At 41.5% G+C, this 19,673-nt stretch overlaps 1 protein-coding gene across 4 annotated transcripts in view; it reads right to left on the bottom strand.

The window, feature by feature from the left end:
- RPRD1A (regulation of nuclear pre-mRNA domain containing 1A) overlaps positions 1-19,673 on the bottom strand; it is a 711,886-nt gene that overhangs the window by 69,407 nt on the left and 622,806 nt on the right. For 2 of the 4 annotated variants that reach the window (XM_050767302.1, XM_050767304.1), the window contains exon 1: positions 4,496-4,812. In XM_050767302.1, coding sequence (XP_050623259.1) covers positions 4,496-4,646 — 151 coding nt within the window. In that variant the 5' untranslated portion in view covers positions 4,647-4,812. Of the gene's footprint in view, positions 1-4,495; positions 4,819-19,673 lie in introns of those variants that run through there. The other 2 variants (XM_050767303.1, XM_050767301.1) reach the window with 2 other exon arrangements.

Genomic DNA, 19,673 nt, shown 5'->3' with positions numbered 1-19,673 from the left:
GGGCTGAGGCACTTATAGTTTTGTTAAGACACCAATATAACATTAAAGAGGCTGGTACAAAGGATACAATCACCAGACAAGGGAGGGCAGTGACCTTCACCAACTACAAACAATTTCCTCCTATCTATCTTGTTTTCTACAGCTCTTATAGAGATCTTTCAGTGAGTGTGTGTAGAAAAGAGCCCAAATGTTAGTGTTGGTTTCTAAGTTCAGGTATGTTCATGGTCAATATTTCTACAGAAATGAATATAAATAATGTATATTAAGTTTTATAATTTAGCCTAGCATTGACTGAGACATTTACAGTTTAAAATAGTTTAAAGGACATTATTATGAAAGTAAAAAGACAACCCACTGAATGGAAGAAAATATTTGTGGTATGAATATAACACAATACTTGTACCTAGTATACATTGGGAACATTGAGAACACTTACAACTCAGTAATAAAAAGACAAATTTTAAAATAGGCAGAATAAATATTTTTCCAGACAACATCCAAATGGCCAGTAAGTACATGAAAATAGGCTCAGCATAATTAGTCATCTGGGAAATGCATATCAAAATCATAATGAGATACCACTTCACACCCACTAGGACAGCTGTAATCAAAAAGACAGATAACAAATATTAGCAAGGATGTAGAGAAATTGGACCCTCATACACTGTTGGTAGGAATGTATTTTAAAAAGATGTACCCACTGCGGAAAATAGCCTGGTAGATGCTCAAAAGGTTGAACATAGGATTCCTATATGACCCAGAAATTCCACTCCTCAGTAAATATCCAAGATGAAAACATATCCACAAAAACAAAACAAAACAAAACAAAACCTTGTACAGGAGTGCTCACAGCAGCATTACTTATAATAGCCAAAAAGTGGAAATAACTCAAATGTCTATCAACTGATGAATGGCTAAATTCATACAACAGAATATTATTCTGCCATAAAAAGGACTGAAGGACAGTAAGTGGTCTTTTGCAACTGGCTTCTTTTAGTTAGCATGTTTTCCAGGCTCATCCATGTTATAGCCTGGATGGAAAACGTGCAAAAGACCACATACTATGTAATTCTATTTATATGAAATGGTAAAAATAGTCCAATCTATAGAGGTAAAGTAAATTAGCAGTTGCCTAGGGTTTGGGAGAGATGGGGGACTGGGGACAACAGCTAAATGGCATGGAGTTTCTTTCAGGGTAACAAAAATGTTCTAAAATTGGTGACAGCTTTACAATTCTATAAACATATTAAAAATCACTGAATAGTATACCTTGAATGGATGAATGGTGTGGTATGTGAATTACATCTTCATAAAGAAGTAACAAAATGGTCACTTACATTTTTGGTTACACTTTACTGCATTTATCAGGAAAATTATATGTCATTTTGGTCTTCATAAAGGTCTTGAGGTTTATCACTCCAAACAGAAATTCTTTCATTAAAGGAGACAAAGATAAGGAAGGTAGAAAAAGAAGGGAAACCTTCATAACTGAATGGCTACCATATCTAACATATATAATTTAACCATTCATTCTTAATTTTTTTATTTTCTGAGACAGGGCCTTGCTCTGTCGCCCAGGTTGGAGGGCAGTGGCGCACTTGGTTCACTGCAGCCTAAACCTCTTGGGCTCAAGTGATCCTCCAATCTCAGCTTCCTGAGTAGCTTAGGCCCGCACCATCACGCCCAGCTAATTTCGGTATTTTTTGTAGGGACAGGGTTTTGCCATGTTGGCCAGGCTGGTCTCAAACTCCTGAGCTCTGGCAATCCACCTCCCTCAGCCTCCTAAAGTGCTGGGATTACAGGCATGAGCCACGGTATCCAGCTCATTCTTATACTTTGAACAGTAGCTTCTCCCACTCTCACATTTTTGTCTTTACACTTTGAGAAACTAAAGAATGCCTGGCTTAATACAAAATGTTCAACTAATTTTCCTTAGTTTGTTGTAATATATTTTCAAGATTGATTGATTTCTTTTGTAATTATTCTGCAGAGATAATGTGATTCAAGATATGGGAAAATAACTAAAAGAATGTCTGGTACTCAGTAAGTGATTGCCATTATCATTAAACTACAGGAGATGAGAATCCTGAAGTTGATGAGCAAAACTGCAAGGAAGGGGAAGGACACAAAGGCTACACCCTACAAAAGCAGTCATCTGTCAAGAAAAGGAAACCCTTGGCAGAGTAGGCCAGGCTAATATGAGGATTGCAGCAGCAGCGGTATGTTCATCAGCATCACCATTACTATCAACACTATCATCACTACCACCCTCCTCCTAAAACATCTTTTTATATACTTTAACTTTTTCTACTTATGAAACACTTAAACATATGGAAACATCACAAACCTTGCTAAAAGCACATCTTACAATTTTCCTACATTTGCACCAACATTTTCTTAAATACATGAAATATTAGATAGCTTTCTTCTACGGCAACCACTATCTTGGAAAATGGTGCTAATCACTACTACGCATATTCTAATATAGGTATCTATAAACAAAAGGAGTACTGTTTTGCATGTTTTTAAACTTTACCCCATAGCATTATTCATCTGTACCTTGTTTTCTTAGCTCAAGATTTTGTTTGTTGTTTTCCAGTTCAGTCATGTTGTTTCATGCAGCTCTAATTCACTCGTGAGAACTTTTGGATAGTATTACATTTTATCAATATCACAATTTATTTGCCCATTCTCAAGCTAATGGAATGGTTTTTTGTTTTTCTTATTTTTTGTAAAGACATGGTCTCACTTGCTTTCAATTTTGTTATGAAGCTGCAATAAGCACAATCCTTCAGCAGAATACTTATTTCTAGAATATATTCCTAGAAAGAAAACTGTTAGGTCAAAGGATATATTTAATATATACCTCCAACTTCATCAACTAAGTTGATCTACAAAATAGTTACATGTTTTTACATTCCCGCCGAGTGGTGTAAGAGTTCCTGTTTCTCTTCGTCTGCAACAATTAACCATACTGCCATACTTTTTGCCAAGTGATGACCATAAAGTGGTACCTCACTGGCTTACTTTTTCTGACTCATAAGATTAAGTATCATTTGTTGACCTTTCAGGTTTCCTCATGTGAAATGCCTACAAACAGTATTGCCATTTTTCTACTGATTTGTAATCGTTCTTAAGACAGTCTAGGTACCAACCCTACATTGATTACATGTGTTTCTAAATGCTCTTTGCAAAAACAAAAAACAAGATAAACCTGTTACTGATTCTGAAATCTAGTAAAATGTAAAAGCAAAGCTAATTCCTGACTTTTCAAAGTTCACAGCTACATTCCAGATCTTTATGTCAGTGTTTCTCAAACCTTTCTGTCCACTCACAGAAGATGAATTCCTCATTCAGGGCCAAAACACATATACCTACACATAAACTGAAAAACAGGGCTGTAAATCCATTTCTTCTAAAGAATGGGTGACGTTTTCATAACCACAAACAATATACAAGGACAGATTGTCTCCATTCTATACAGCCAACATTTTGGTTCACATTTTGTCTGTTATGTAAATACATCATATAGCTTTCACAAGGTTCAGTAAGCAAGCGTCTATTTCGATTAACAACAGTTTGTTAAAACCTTTAACACTTGATAACCATCATATCCATCAGGATGTTTGCAACAATAATGAAGAGTGTCCACTCTACCCCACGAATTAAGAATTAAAGTACAAGCTCAGACTAAGCAAATGAAATTTTTCATTTTCAGTCGCACTAGCATAATCAATTTTTTACAGATAAAGTTGCTCAAGTTGCTCTGTATACGTGAACTGATTCTGAATGTTTTAGTGACAGACATCTCAAAAAAGTTTACTTCATTTACAGGAACACTATCAAATGTTTCGGAAAACAAAGACACTGCATTAGGGCATATAATCATTGAACAGGAAAGGACTTTAGGTCACTTACTCTAAATCTCTCATTTTCAGGTAAGGCATCTGCAACCCAGAAGTTGTAAGAAACTTGCCCAATTGAGATCCTCTAAAATCTACAAATTCAGAGTCTTTTCCACTGCATCACCCATCTTCTTACATTAGACTTCTAAAACTATTTCTCTATTAATTTCACAAGAATAAGTTGTTGCGTTATAGAAATGACAGAAGTAACTCCCAAACCCACATCAATCTTTTTCTTTCCACTCCCCTACCTTTTCCCTCCCTTATCCTCCATTATCATTCACAGAATGAAAAAAAATACCTGACCACCTGAATTTCTGGCCCTAATTGGCTGTGGAGTCCCGACCCCCTGCTACTGTTTCCTTGTTAAGCTAACTGGAGTTTTTAAAATTATTCATTCCTTTATTCAAAAAATATCTAAGCCCAGACTTTGCAGAAGCGTGGTGCACGCAGCTCCTCCAAGCCCGCAGACCACCGCGGGCTGGCATCCCGACGCCAGGAAGCCGGGGGCGCTGGAGAAGCGGGATTCCCGGGGACGCCTGGAGGCCGGCCGGGTGGTGGGGGGCGGCCGACAGGTGCGGGGGACTCACCTTTCCGCAGCTCCCGCTCCCACACGGTGACGATGGGCCGCGAGTGTTTACGGTGGTGAATGAGCCACAGGGACAAGGTCTGCACGCTCTGCTGTGAGTTGCTCAACTCCGACAGCTTCTTCTCCAGCGCCGCCTCAGAAAAGGCTGACATCCCTCCGACACCACGTTCACGCCGTCCCACGCGGTGGGGCCGAGGGGAGGAGAGTTTCGCCGCCCTAGCCGCGGCCTCGCCCCCTCACCCCACCCTTCCCCACGCTCTCACCACTGCCGCCTCTTCATCCAAGTCCGGCCGCAAACCAGCAAGATGGCGTCCGCCCGGCAGTGACGTCACACGGACCCACGCCCCGCCCCTCCCGCTGCAAACCCTGGGAAAACGCGCGGCCTAAAAGCGGAACCACCAGGCGGAAGGGGCGGAGCCGAAGCAAGTTCAGGGAAGATGGGCAGGGGCGTGACGCCTGGGTTAGTCTCAGAGGCATGGTGGGAGTTTGCCAGGCCTGAACCCTCCCTAAGGAAAACTCTGCCAAGGAAGCAGTGATTACAGATCTCTATATAGGCGTGTAAATTGGGATAAATTGGGGCAGGCACTTTAAAGACTATTTGCATGATATTTAAAAATACACCTTCCTAAATAGAGTATAGGATGGTTACCAGAGGCGGGTAAGGGTAGTGGGGGAGGGCTAAATAGAAGGACTAATAGAAGGACTAAATATAAATAGGACCTAGTATTTGATAGCATAACAGGGGGACTAGAGTCAATAATAGTTTAATTGTACATTTTAAAATAACTAAAAGTGTAATTGGATTGTTCATAACAAAGGATAAATGCTTAAAGGGATAGATACCCAACTTTGCATAATACGATTATTAGGCATTGCCTGTACCAAAATATCTCATGTACTCCATAAGTATGTACACCTACGATGTACCCACAAAAATGAAAAATGAATAAAAATTTAAAAACTATAAAAATACACTTTCCTAGCAATTTCACTAATTGCTGTCAATGCTGGAAAAAAACACCAGCATGTTTGCACCAGGAGGCTTACTCTAAGTGTTCAGTCCAACACAGTAAGAGTGAAAAATTGGAACATTCACTGTTGCAATCTACACAAATACATGTATATTCCATAATACATGCAGCAGTTTAAAATAAGGATTAATCCAAGATATGGTGGATTTGGAGGGGTTTGAGTGGGTTTTTGTGGGATCTTTTTTGAGAGAGGGCCTCACTCTCACCCAGGCTGGAGTTCAGTGCCATGATCACAGCTTACTGCAGCCTCGAATTCCTGGGTTCAAGCATTCCTCCCACCTTGGCCTCTCAAAATGCTGGGATTACAAGTATGAGCCACCGTGCCCAGCTGGATTTTTTCTTTTAATTACAGAAGCAAAAGTATAGTATACCACTTCTTGTTTAAAGGTATGTAATTCATATGGGTTCACAAGTACGTAAACGCATGGCAAAGGTTTGGAGGAATACACACCACATGAATATTGGTCTCAGGGAGAGGATCAGAATTGGAGCCCTTAAATTGTGTCCATATTGTTTTCATTTTTACAAAAAGAATATGTGAATATATTACTTATATAGTTAAAAATTAATTACAGAAATCTTATTATTAATCTAATGCAAACACTGTCACATTCTAAATTTTTTTTTGAGACTGGGTCTTACTGTGTTGCCCAGGCTGGAGTATGTGGTTCAGTCATGTTCATGGCAATCTCAACCTCCTGGGCTCAAGCAATCCTCCTCTGTGTCAGCCTCCCAAAGTGCTGGGAATACAGTTGTCAGCCTCTGCGCCTGGCCCTTCTTAATACAAGAAACTTCCCGAAAGATACATAAGAAATGATAGGAATTCCTAAACTATCTTTTGAGAAGCACCATTCAAGAACTTTGTGGCCAGATGCGTGGTTCATGTCTATAATCCCAGCACTCTGGGAGGCCAAGGAGGATCGCCTGAGCCCAGGAGTTAGACACCAACCTGGGCAACACAGTGAGACCCTGTATTTACTAAAAATTTAAAAATTAGCTGGGTATGGTGGCATGCGCCTATGGTCCCAGGAAGCTGAGGTTGGAGGATCACCTGAACCTGAGAGGCAGAGGTTGCAGTGAGTCATGATCGTGTCACTCCACTCCAGCCTGAGCAACAGAGCAAGACCCTGTCTCAAAAAAAGAAAAAGAAGGGCAGGGTGCAGTGGTTCACACCTGTAATCCCAGCACTTTGGGAGGTCAAGGCGGTGGGGGGCGGTGTGGATCAAGAGGTCAGGAGTTTGAGACCAGCCTGACCAACATGGTGAAACCCCATCTCTACTAAAAATACAAAAATTAGCTGGGCGTGGTGGTGGACGCCTGTAATCCCAGCTTCTCAGGAGGCTGAGGCAGTAGAATCGTTTGAATCCGGGAGGCGGAAGTTGCAGTGAGCCGAAACCGCACCATTGCATTCCAGCCTGGGCAATAGGGCGAGACTACATCTCAAAAAAAAAAAAAAGAAAAAAGAAAGAAAGAAAAGAAAAAGAACTTCAAACAAGTAGGAACTGAATATGTATATTTGTGCCTGAGGTTCAGAGATATTGTTGTAGAGGTGAAGTTCACTCTTTTTTCGCCTCCTTTCACTCCAATATCTATTCCTATCTTTACATTTCTTTCTCCATTGTACATCTTTTTGTTTATCCAATCTATTTAGCCTAGCTTTTAATTTTAATTTAGTTCAAGTTTAACCCTTTTTTTTTTTTTTAAGGAGACAAGATCTCGCTTTGTTGCCCAGGCTGGAGTGCAGTGGCATCATCACAGCTCACTGCAGCCTCAACCTCCCAGGTCAGATGATCCCCCCACCTCAGCCTACCAAGTAGCTAGGACTACAGGCATACCATCATGCCCACCTTATTTTTAAATTTTGTTTGTAGAGATGGGGTCTCGCCATGTTGCCCATCCTGGTCTTGAATTCTCAGGCTCAAGCCATCCTCCTGTCCCTGCCTCCCAAAGTGCTGGGAACATGAGCTACTGAGGCTGGCCAAACCTATCTATCCTCTGAGACCTTAAAAGTATCTTCAACGCTATTCCCTTCCATGAGCCCTGTAGCCACCAAAGACTACTTCCCATCTCCCAGTGTCTTCACCTGAGATTTCCACTATTCTCATTCTCTATCTCTGTCTTCCTCTGTGTCTCAATTCTACCTAAAATTTCAGCTTAAATTCTGCCTTAAAGTTCCAGGAAATAAACAAATTAGGAGGTTAGGTATTCTAGATGACTCTAGCTGATACTCCCATACGTGTAAATACTGCCTTAGAGCCATTGTCACGTCAGATAACTCAACAGCCCATCTTCCTACAACAGGAATATGAAGTACTGCCTTTAGTTGAACAAAAGATGATGTTCTCTCTGCAACCTTCCGATCAATAGAATCTTAACAATGAGCCTGAATTTCACAGAATAACATTCCTGCAGGTTGACTTCAACTACATCAAAATGGGGTACTGAGAAAGTAGGAAGATAACTGTGGTTACTGACAACTAGACTGCAGTCTTGCCAGTGAAACATAAACTGTTCTCACAGGATATAAACAATAATTAGGCAAGTCCATTCTATGACTGTAGTAGAGCAAAACAGAGCCAAGGCTACCTTGCAGCCATGAAAATTGCTGGTATTGCCTTCTGATAACTAACATGAATAATTACACCTTCTTAGCCAGTGACATCTCTAGCCCCATCTCAACCCTCTGACCTCCTACATAAAAAATGATCAAAAATCTACCCAACCACCTAGTTGCTCCTGCTCCTCACAGCACCTAATCCAGAACTGACTTTGCACCTCTAAAGTATCCTTAGAATCACGCAAGCTCAAATCTTAAAATAAGCCTTCCCAATTCCTTCTAATAACATACCCCATAGTTTCTGTGGTGTGTTCTCATTCTTGTTTGCTGCAGCAAACTAAATAAACTTTGTTTAAAGTTATATGGTTCTTATGGTCTTTGGCTGGTGGGTTTGGTTTTTGTTTGTTTGTTTGGTATTTTTAAGATAGGGTCTTGCTCTGTTGGGTGACAAACTTCTCTATTTCCCAAATCCATTCCTATTCCATTTTCCATTGCCTTCTATCCATTAAACAGGCAAACATCATTCTTCCTGCAGCACTCTAACTTCACCCCACCATCAAAATAAAGAACTTTCTCAGCTGGCTCATGTCTGTAAGCACTTTAGGGAGGCTGAGGCAGGTGGATCACTTAAGGCCAGGAGTTCAAGACCAGCCTGGCCAACATGGCGAAACCCCATCTCTATGAAAAATACAAAAATTTGCCAGGTGTAGTGGTGCATGCTTGTAATTGTCAGCTGCTCGGGAGGCTGAGGCAGGAGAATTGCTTGAACCTGGGAGACAGAAGTTGCAGTGAGCCAAGATCATACCACTGCACTCCAGCCTGGGCAACAGAGCAAGACTTTGTCTCAAAAAATAAATAAAATAAAATAAAATTTGATTTGAACCAACATGTAAATGTATAGTCAAAATGTGGTATAATGCACTACATAATGACATTTGGTCAATGACAGACAAATAAGGTTATAATGCAGCTGAACACTTCCTATTGCCCAGTGATGTGTAACTGTTGTAACATTGTTGTGCAACGCATTACTCATGTGTTTGTGGTGATGCTGGTGTAAACAAACCTACTGTGCTGCCAGTTGTATAAGTATAGTGCATAGAATTATGTACAGTGCATAACACTTGATAATAAACAACTCTGTTACTGGTTTAAGTATTACTGTGGTTTTTATCTTTATTTTAAAGTGGACTTCTACTTCTGAAAATGAGTTAACTGTGAAACAGCCTCAGGCAGGCTTTTCAGGATGTGGAGTGAAACTAACCCAAGAGCCATGGTGAGTGAGAGCAGCGCAGTCACACCCCATTTGATCCTGGAGAGGGAAACTCTCTGAGCTGAGACACTGTGGTGGGGAAAACTCCCACCAACCACTTGAAAGGGGTATCCAACAGAGACTTCTGGTTTGGGCTTGGAAACTACCAAATTGGGACTCAACTGTTTTCAACCAATCAGGACTGAATGAGTTTGAGTTCCTCATTTGCATATATAGACCGGATTGAGGACAGGGGCAGGACCTTTCCTTATTTAAGCCAGAACCCCTTTTTGTTCTCCAGAGCATGCTTTCTTTTTATATCAGAGGCTTCCTCTTCTGAATCTGCAGATTGCTCATTTTTAGAAAATAAAGCTCACCTTTGTTTTTCCTCTGCATACCTCGTGGTCTTTTATAAAAAGAAGGTATTTCAGAAGGCATTGTATAAGAGATGACAGCTCCATGCATATTATTGCTCCTGAAGATCTGCTGGTGGCATAAGATGTAGAGGTGGAAGACAGTGATATTCATAATCCTGCCCTTGTTTAGGCATAGGTAATATGTGTGTGTCTTAGCTTTTAACAAAAAAAGTTTAAAAAGTAATTTTTTGGCAAAAATAAGTTTATAAGATTAGGATGTAAAGAAAGAATTTTTGTACAGCTATACAGTGTGTCTGTGTTTTAAGCTAAGTGTTATTAGGAAATGGTTAGAGATAAGAATTCAAGATGAAAGATTGGAGACAAAGCTGACGTGCAGCTCCCACTTGGACAGACAGAACAATGCGTGGAGACTTACACCATGGACTTTTGCTCTAGGAATCACTGCAAGAATGTACCAGGAAAACCAAAAGAATTCACACATCCTTTGAAAGAAGTGGTAGGCTGCTGCAAATTCTGTGAGACAGGTGAAAAACTGTGAGTTCTCAAGGTGTGTGTGTGTGGGGGGGGAGCCTGCCTCTGAACACACATCCCTACTGGGGAACCCGAAAGTCCAGATTATGGGAGAAGGATTTAGCCTTACTTAGACCTGAAACAGACTTAGTGTGAAATATGAAAGTCATGAGAAGAGCCTTGTAGGCACTTCCATTTTCCAGCTTGAGCCCAGGGAAGCCATCCCTGACTATATCTCACAGAGGCCCTCGGGAAAGGCAGCCAGTGGAATTTGGGAGGGGTCGCCAGGTGAAAGTAGCTTCCAGCTAAACTTTGTAATAACTTTGACTGGGCACAAACTCTCTTGAACAGAATCCAGGGCAAATGGGAACTGCTGCAGAAAGGAAAGCAGGAGTCACAGCTGACAGTGAGGGCAGATGGGGGGGCGTGGCTAAAAGCCATGCTTGCTTGCTTTCTTAGTGGGTGAAACTTAAAGCTTGGAGCTAAGTCTGAGTCCTGTGGACAGGCTGTCTGAAGATAAACTTGCACTGTTAGTGGGGTACGTTGAGAGTGAGACCGGCCTTGCCAACTGGTTGGGAGTTGGCTGAGGTCTATTGCTACCAGCTTTCCTCCACTTCCCTGGTGACAGAAGCAGCCATAATCCCCTCTGGAACATACCCCATTGGTCCAAGAACTGCCTTCCCCATCTCCCACAGTGGCTGCCGCAAGCCCACCCAAAGACAGTCTGAGCTCAGACCCACCTAACCCGGCCCCCCGCCATCTGATGGTATTTCTCTACCTGCCCCAGTAGTTGACCACAAAAGACAAACTCTTGGGCGCTTTATGACCCCACCCATCGCCTGAGAAAGCTGAATACTTAACATGGCCAATTTAGGGCAAGCCTATATCCCCCTTCTACTGTTGCAGCTGGTGGTCTCTTAAAATTGCTACCTCCTGGCTAAAGGCCAACCAACGCAGGACATTACAGCAACTCATGACTGAACATATAAAAAATACATATAAAAAATGCTCATATACAACAAACATATAAAAAATGCTCAATATCACTAATTATCAGGGAAATGCAAATCAAAACCACAGTGTGATACCACTTTACTTCTGCAAGAATGACCATAATTTAAATATCAAAAAATAACAGATGGTGTCATGGATGTGGTGAAAAGGGAATGCTTTCACACTGCTAGTGGGAATGTAAACTAGTACAATCACTTTGAAAAACTGTATGGAGATTCCTTGAAGAACTGAAAGTAGAACTGCTATTTGATCCAGCAATCCCACTACTGGGTACCTACCCAGAGAAAAAGAAGTCATTATATGAAAAAGACACTCGCACAAGCATGTTTATAGCAGCTCGATTTGCAATTGCAAAAATATGGAACCAGCCTAAACGCCCAGCAACTGAGTAGATAAAGAAAATGTGGCGCATATATATATATATATATATTTCAATCAGGTAATACTACTCAGACATAAAAAGGAATGAAATAATGCTATTTGCAGCAACCTGGATAAAGTTGGAGACTGTTATTCTAAGGGAAGTAATTCAGGGTTGGAAAACCAAATATCATATGTTTTCACTTGTAAGCGGGAGCTAAGGTATGAAGACACAAAGGCATAAGAATGACATAATGAACTTTGGGGACTCTTGGGGGAAGGTTAAGACGAGGGGTGAAGGATAAAAGACTACACATTGAGAGCCAGACATGGTGGCTGCTGGGCACAGTGGCTAATGCCTGTAATCTCAGAACTTTGGGAGGCCAAGGCAGGCAGATCACTTGAGGCCAGGAGTTCGAAACCAGCCTGGCCAACACCATGAAACCTCATCTCTACTAAAAATACAAAAATTAGCCAGGCATGGTGACAGGTGCCTGTAATTCCAGCTACTCAGGAGGCTGAGGCAGGAGAATCGCTTGAACCTGGGAGGTGGAAGTTGCAATGAGCCAAGATTGCGCCACTGCACTCCAGCCTGAGTGACAGAGCAAGACCCTGTCTCAAACAAAAACAAAGACAAAAACAAACCCGACGGCTACATATTGTGTACAGTGTACACTGCTTGGGTGATGGGTGCACCAAAATCTCGGAAATTACCGCTAAAGAACTTTCACATGGGACCAAACAACATCTGTTCCCCAAAAACTATTGAAAAAAATTTTTAAAACACAAAAGAGTCAAAAAATAATTTAAATGTTTACAAAGTACAGTAAGCTAAGGCTAATTTATTATTCAAGAAAAAATCATTTTTACAAATTTAATGTAGCCTAAGTGTATATAGTATTTATAGAGTGTACAGTTGTGTACAGTAATGTCCTAGGCCTTCACATTCACTCACTACTCACTTACTGACTCACCCAAGGCAATTTCCAGTCCTGCAAGCTCCATTCATGGTAAGTACTCTATACAGGTGAACCATTTTTTATCTTTCATACCATATTTTTACTGTACCTTTTCTACATTTAGAAAGATTTAGATACACGAATACCATTGTGTTACAGTTGTCTACAGTGTTCGGTACTATAACATACTATACAGATTTGTAGCCTAAAACAATAGGCTATGTGATATAGCCTAGTTGTATGGTAGGCTATACCATCTAGATTTGTGTAAGTATACTATACGATATTTGCACAAAGATGAAGTTGCCTAATGGTGCATTTCTTTTTTTTTTTTTTTTTCAGACAGCATTTCACTCTGTCGCCCAGGCTGAAATGCAGTAGTGCAAATATGGGCTTATTACAACCTCTGCCTCCTAGGCTCAAGCGATCCTCCCATATCAGCCTCCCAAGTAGCTGGGGCTACAGGCAACACCACCACACCCAGCTAGTTTTTGTATTTTTTGTAGAGACAGGGTTTCATCACGTTATCCAGGCTGGTCTCAAATTTCCAGGCTCAAGCCATCCTCCCGCCTCAGCCTCCTAATATGCTGGAATTACAGACATCAGCCACCATGCCCGGCCTGGAACATTTCTTAAAACATATTTGTGTTATTAAACGACACATGACTGTGCATTCAATGGAAAATTATTCAGTCATTAAAAGAATGAAATTCTGGCCAGGTATGGTGGCTTATGCCTGTAATCCCAACCTTTGGGAGTCCAAGTTGGGTGGATCACCTGAGAGGTCAGGAGTTTGAGACTGGCCCGGCCTACATGGTGAAACACTGTCTCTAATAAAAATACAAAAATTAGCCAGGAGTGCTGGCACGTGCCTGTAGTCCCAGCTATTTGGGAGGCTGAGACAGGAGAATCGCTTGAACCCCGAGAGGTGGAGGTTGCAGTGAGGCAAGATCACACCACTGCATTCCAGACTGGGCAACAGAGCAAGACTCCGTCTCAAAAAACCAAACAAACAGAGAAAGGTTTAAATGGTAAATTTTATGTTATGTATATTTTGCCACAATAAAAAAAAAGAAAACTCAATTTGAAATTGTATTATGGAAATTTATAAGCATATACCAAAGTTAAAAGTATAATGAACTTCCATGTATCCATCACTAGTTTTAACAATTATCAATTTCTGGCCAAATTCTGCTCTTTTACACATCACCCTCCCTACTGGATTATTTTGCAGCAATATCCAGACATTTTATTATCTACAAATATTTGAGAATTTTTTCCAAAATAAATTAAGCATTTTTTTTTTTTTTTTGAGACAGTGTCTCACTGTGTCGCCCAGGCTGGAGTACAGTCCCATGATCTCAGCTCACTGCAACCTCTGCCTCCCAGGTTCAAGCAATTCTCCTGCCTCAGCCACCGAAGTAGCTTGGATTACAGGCCCATGCCACCATGGCCGACTAATTTTTGCATTTTTAGTAGAGTCAGGATTTTGCCATGTTGGCGAGGCTGGTCTTGATCTTTCAGGCTCAAGTGATCCACCCGGCTTGACCTCCCAAAGTGCTAGAATTACAGGCTTGAACCACCACGTCTGAACATAGTAGGCATTTCTTTACCAAGGATTTCCTATTCCCCCCTCAAAACCCACCTCAGATACCACCTTCTCTGTAAGACCATTTGTTTCCCATTTCCCTTAGAAGCAGCATGACCCATTCCTCTCTATGTGTATTGACAACTCCTTACCTCTTCCTCTGAACCATGGTTTCTCGACCTTGGCACTGCAAGTTGCTCCCCTTATCCTAAATGTGTGGGGCCCAGTGGCTCAGCCTGTAATCCCAGCACTTTGGGAGGCCGAGGTGGGTTGATGATTCGAGACCAGGAGTTTGAGACCAGCCTGGCCAACATGGTAAAAACCCTGCCTCTAAAAACAAACAAACGAACAAAAATCCACAAATGATTGGGACCAGATGTAATTCAGATTTTGGATTTTTTGTGGATTTGGGAACATTTGCATATACATAATGAGATATCTTGGGAGTGGGATCAAATCTAAACACAAAATTCACTTATGTTTTATATATACGCTGAAGGTACTGTAATTTTATACAATATTTTAAATGATTTTGTGCATAGAACCAAGCTGAACCATCAGAAAGCAAAGGTGTCGTTATTTTAGTCACCCACGTGGACAATTTGTGATTGATTGTCATTATCATCATTCCTGGCTCTGAATTTATACACTACCAATAAGCCATCATTTTCTTACACTTATTCACACGTAAGTGCTTAATAGTGAAACATGACATACATGTCTGGCATGTGTGGAAAAGACCCCTGAAGGGGCCTGGGAAAATCTTTTTTCCCTTGGGGATATTGAATAAACTGTGTGTTGTGCACCTGCACTTTGTCTGCAACCCATCATATGAGGTCAGGTATGGATTGTCCACGTGGCCTCATGTCAGCAAAAATGTTTCCAATTTTGGAGCATGTTGGATTTTGGATTTTTGGATTAGGAATGCTTAACCTGTACTGATTTTGACAGGGATCATTCTTTGATGTGGGAAGTGGTCCTGTGCATAGAGGATGCTTTGCAGCAACCTGGCCTCTGTTAACTATTTGTAAGTAGCAAACGCCTCACTCCTTGTGACAGCAAAAAATGTCTCCACACATTATCAAATGTCATATGGGCAAAATTGGCCCCAGTGGCAACTACTTCTTCAAAACTACCCTGAAGAACTGCACTGCAGATATTTGCTTTTACACCTGTCTTCACTTCTCTTCTGTGAAATCCTTAAGGCCTGGACAATTTCTTCCTTATCTTAGGGTAGCCAGTGACTGATTCTTGCTCAGATCTTCATAGGAAGCACGCTGAAAGGCCAAGGAAGCATTGGCAGATCTTCCTAGAACTTCAGGAAATCTGAGGCCATCACATTCAGCCCTCCGTGCAGTGTCCTTCTACAATGTCCCCTCAAGATTCTGTTAATCGCTTCTTAATCACTTCTACAAAGTCCCCTCCAGATTCTGTTAAGAATTCAAGTGATTGACACTCATCTCTCTGCAGGGGCGGGGTGCTCATTGTATTTTTAAGTTTTTATGGTAAGCTGAAGCTTACTCACTGTCTGACTTTACCCACTGTCTCAATCCTTTTTTTTTTGTTTGAGACATAGTCTTGCTCTATCACCCAGGCTGGAGTGCCGTGGCACGATCCTGACTCACTGCAACCTTCACCTCCCAGGTTCAAGTGATTCTTTTGCCTCAGCCTCCTGAGTAGCTGGGATTACAGGCAAGCGCCACCACACCCAGCTAATTGTTGTATTTTTAGTAGAGATGGGGTTTTGCCATGTTGGCTAGGCTGGTCTCAAACTCCTGGCCTCAAGTGATCTGCCTGCTTTGGTCTCCTAAAGTGCTGGGATTACAGGCATGAGCCACCTGTGCCTGGCCCCATTGTCCCAGTTCTACTTTCTGAATTCTTATAAAATTAGCCTAACTGCTTCCACATGATAGCCTTTTAGGTTTATGAAGACTACCATTATAATCAGTCACTCAATCATTTTACAAATATATACTTGAAAAAGAGAAAAGAAACCACTGACATGGGCAGTTGGCCTGGCTCTATCAGCTGGCCCTCTGTGATGTTAGGAGCTCATCTGGCATCACAGACAGGTCATGGTATTCTCCTGATGAACATAAACAATCTCACAGAGCACCTACATCAGACAAGGGCACTCTATGATCTTGGTAAAGTGAGATAAAAACCAAACCAAACAAAAACAAGACCACTTCATAAATCTTATCCAAGAACAGGAAAAAAATAAAGTCACTGTGTAAACCACAAAAATAGTCCCCTCTTCCTGCTAATATAACTGCTACTTCTTTACCAATTATATCCTTAGCCTTGCTCTCTTCTTCCCTCCTTCTAAAAAAAATTTTATTAAGATACCCAATCAGAGAATTATTCCTGCTTCCTGGCATCATCCAATTCAGAGCAAAACCTCACTTCCTTGAAACCTCTGCCAAATCACCTAACTTAAGCCCAAATGCTCCTTGCTAATAATCCACTCCATGGTTCCCCCTCTTGTACATTCTCTCTCATGACAACAAGCCAAAAACTCAATTTGTTCAATTACGGGTATGTTCCTGGTGGTCTTTGGCTGGAACGCATTGACATACTGAACACCTAATATGAGCCAGGCACTAAGGATAGGGCAATGAATAAGACAAACAAAAATTTGTGCCTCCATCAGAGCTTCCGTGAAAGTGAAGAGAGAACCAGTTGAAAGCGTAATATGGTGTGTTGGTTGTGCCATGCGGAAAAGTGTCGAGGAAGGAATATGGCAGTTGGGATTTTGGTTCACTAGGAACAGCCTTATTGAGGTGCCACTCTAAGATCTGAGGGAGGGGACATGTGAGTCGTGCAGCTATTTCAGGGTATTCAAAGAGAGAATGGCCAATACAAAGGCCCTAGGACAGGAGGGTGCCTGGGGTGGCTCAGGAGCAGCAAGGAGAACTCCTGTGGCTGGAGTGGGTGATCAAAGAGGAGCGGAGTAGGACACAGTCAGTAAGATGAGGCGTGAGGGGAGAACAATGATCAGATAGGGCCTTATAAACCACTGCCGGAATTTTGGCTTTTACTTTGCATGAGTGAGAAGGGAAGTTGTTGCAAAGTGTTGCACAGAAAAGTCACATGGTTTCTTCTCCTTTCTTTCTTTCTCTTCTTTTCTTTTCTTTTTTTTTTTTTTAGACAGAGTCTCTCTCTGTCACTCAGGCTGGAGCGCATTGGCACGATCTTGGCTCGCGGCAGCCTCCACCTCCCGGGTTCGAGTGACTCTCATGCCTCAGCCTCCTCAGTAGCTGGGATTACAAACACATGCCACTATGTCCAGCTAATTTTTGCATTTTTAGTAGAGACAGGGTTTTGTCGTGTTGGCCAGGCTGGTTTCAAACTCCTGACCTCAAGCGATCCTCCCACCTCAGCCTCCTACAGTGCTGGCATTACAGGCGTGAGCCACTGACCCCAGCCTCTCTGCCTATTCTTACTATTCTTACTAGAATAAAAGTTCCGTGACAGCAAGGATTTGGGTCTATTTTTCTAATTAACAAACGCTGCATAGAACAGTGTCTGGTTATAGTAGGGGCTCAATAAGTACTTGTTGAATGAATAGTTTTCAGATCCATTGTGACCTTTGTCTCACATCTATGAGCACGTTCCTTTGGCAGTGTTTCTCTAAAATGATCAGGGGTTGTTCCAGCCAAATTCTGGAATAGTAGGATGTTTCCCCTTTGTTCAAACCCTGGCATTTTACGATGCAGCCCAGCAAGCCTAGCTTGTTTGGCGGGCATATCAGCCACTTCATGCCTCCCTATCCAGGACCATGTACTTTTCCTGCAAAGAAGAAAATCCACAGTCAGCCAACCCCTCATAGCTCAGGATATGTGCTGTATCTCTAACGGTGGAATCACACATCTCAAACGAAATGGAGAAAAAGGACATCAGACATCCGATTGAGAAATCTCTTTTAAGAAAGGATGTCCCCAACAAAAAAAGAAAGAAAGAAAGAAAGAAAGAAAGAAAGAAAGAAAGAAAGAAAGAAAGAAAGAAGGGAGGGAGGGAGGGAGGGAGGGAGGGAGGGAGGGAGGGAAGGAAGGAAGGAAGGAAAAAAGGAAGGAAGGAAAAAAAGGAAAGAAGGAAGGGAAGCCCCAGCCTAGGTAACATAGCAAGATCTCATCTCTACTAATATATATATAAATAAATAAGCCAGGCATGGTGGTGTGCACCTATAGTCCCAGTTACTCAGGAGGCTGATGTGGGAGGATCAATTGAGCCTAGGAGTTTGAGGTTGTAGTGAGCTATGATTGTGCCACCTGCACTCTAGCCTGGACAACAGAGTGAGACCCTGTTTAAAAAAAAAGAAAAGTAAAGATGCCCAACTTGAACTTCCAAATTTTCAACTTTGGAGACCATAGACAGGAGTTTAAGTTTCTTCTGTGGCGTCAACTAGCTTTGGGACTTTTACCAAACCAATTAACCTCTCCAAACTTCGTTTTCTCATCTGCAATATGAAACTAATAAGGCCTACATAGCGAGGCTGTTATGAGGATTGGAGAGAATTACGTAGAGGACTAGAGTAGACCTCAGTAAATGCTATTTTTCTTACTTCATAACCTCTTCCCATTTGCCAAATGTTTTAAGCTAAGATGAAATGGAAGTAAAGGGCTTATTTTTAAAGGATGACACCATATTGAAAAAAAAGAACAAGGGCTGGGCGCAGAGGCTCACGCCTGTAATCCCAGCATTTTGGGACGCCAAGGGGGGGGGGCGGATCACCTGAGGTCAGGAGTTCAAGACCAGCCTGGCCAACATGGTGAAACCCCATCTCTACTAAAATACAAGAAAATTAGCTGGGCATTGTGACGGGTGCCTGTCATCCCAGCTACTCAGGAGGCTGAGGCAGGAAAATCGCTTGAACCCGGGAGGCGGAGGTTGCAGTGAGCTGAGATCACGCCATTGCGCCCCAGCCTGGGCAACGAGAGAGAAACAACGAAACTCCATCTCAAAAATAATAAATAAATAAATAAATAAATAAATAAATAAATAAAGGACAACTATGATATCTATTCTTTTGTATCTAGCTTTTTCCATTTTACCATATGTTTTCAAGTTTCATTCACGTTGTAGATAATATTTTGTCTACAACTTTTTTGGAGACAAATTTGTTCTGTCTACAATTTTTGTAGACAATTTTTAAATTGCATTTTGTTCGTATGAGTGAGATTGAAATCCTGTAATATGTAAGCTTTTATATGATAAAAAGCCATTTGTGTCTTTCATGTTTGTAGTCCATTCCTCCTATCCAAGAATAGGAAATAACTTTACATTTACTCAAACATTTTGGCCCATCATCAGCATTTGAAGTTCTCGTCACATACATCTTGCATAGTTATGTTAAATAAAACTAGTTCTTTAAATTGACACCAGAAAATAACTAGTAATTGAACACTAGTAGCACCATTTCTAAATTAGTCATCCTCTGAATTTGTAAAATTTGAAGTTGTGTTAAAATTCCACAAGGTGGCAGAGTGGCTCTACTAAGTTGGGCTTACTGCATGGGTTTACATTCTAAA

This window comes from Macaca thibetana, chromosome 18, assembly GCF_024542745.1.
Source record: "Macaca thibetana thibetana isolate TM-01 chromosome 18, ASM2454274v1, whole genome shotgun sequence".
Lineage (NCBI taxonomy): Eukaryota > Metazoa > Chordata > Mammalia > Primates > Cercopithecidae > Macaca > Macaca thibetana.
This window is presented reverse-complemented; position numbering and strand designations above follow the sequence as displayed.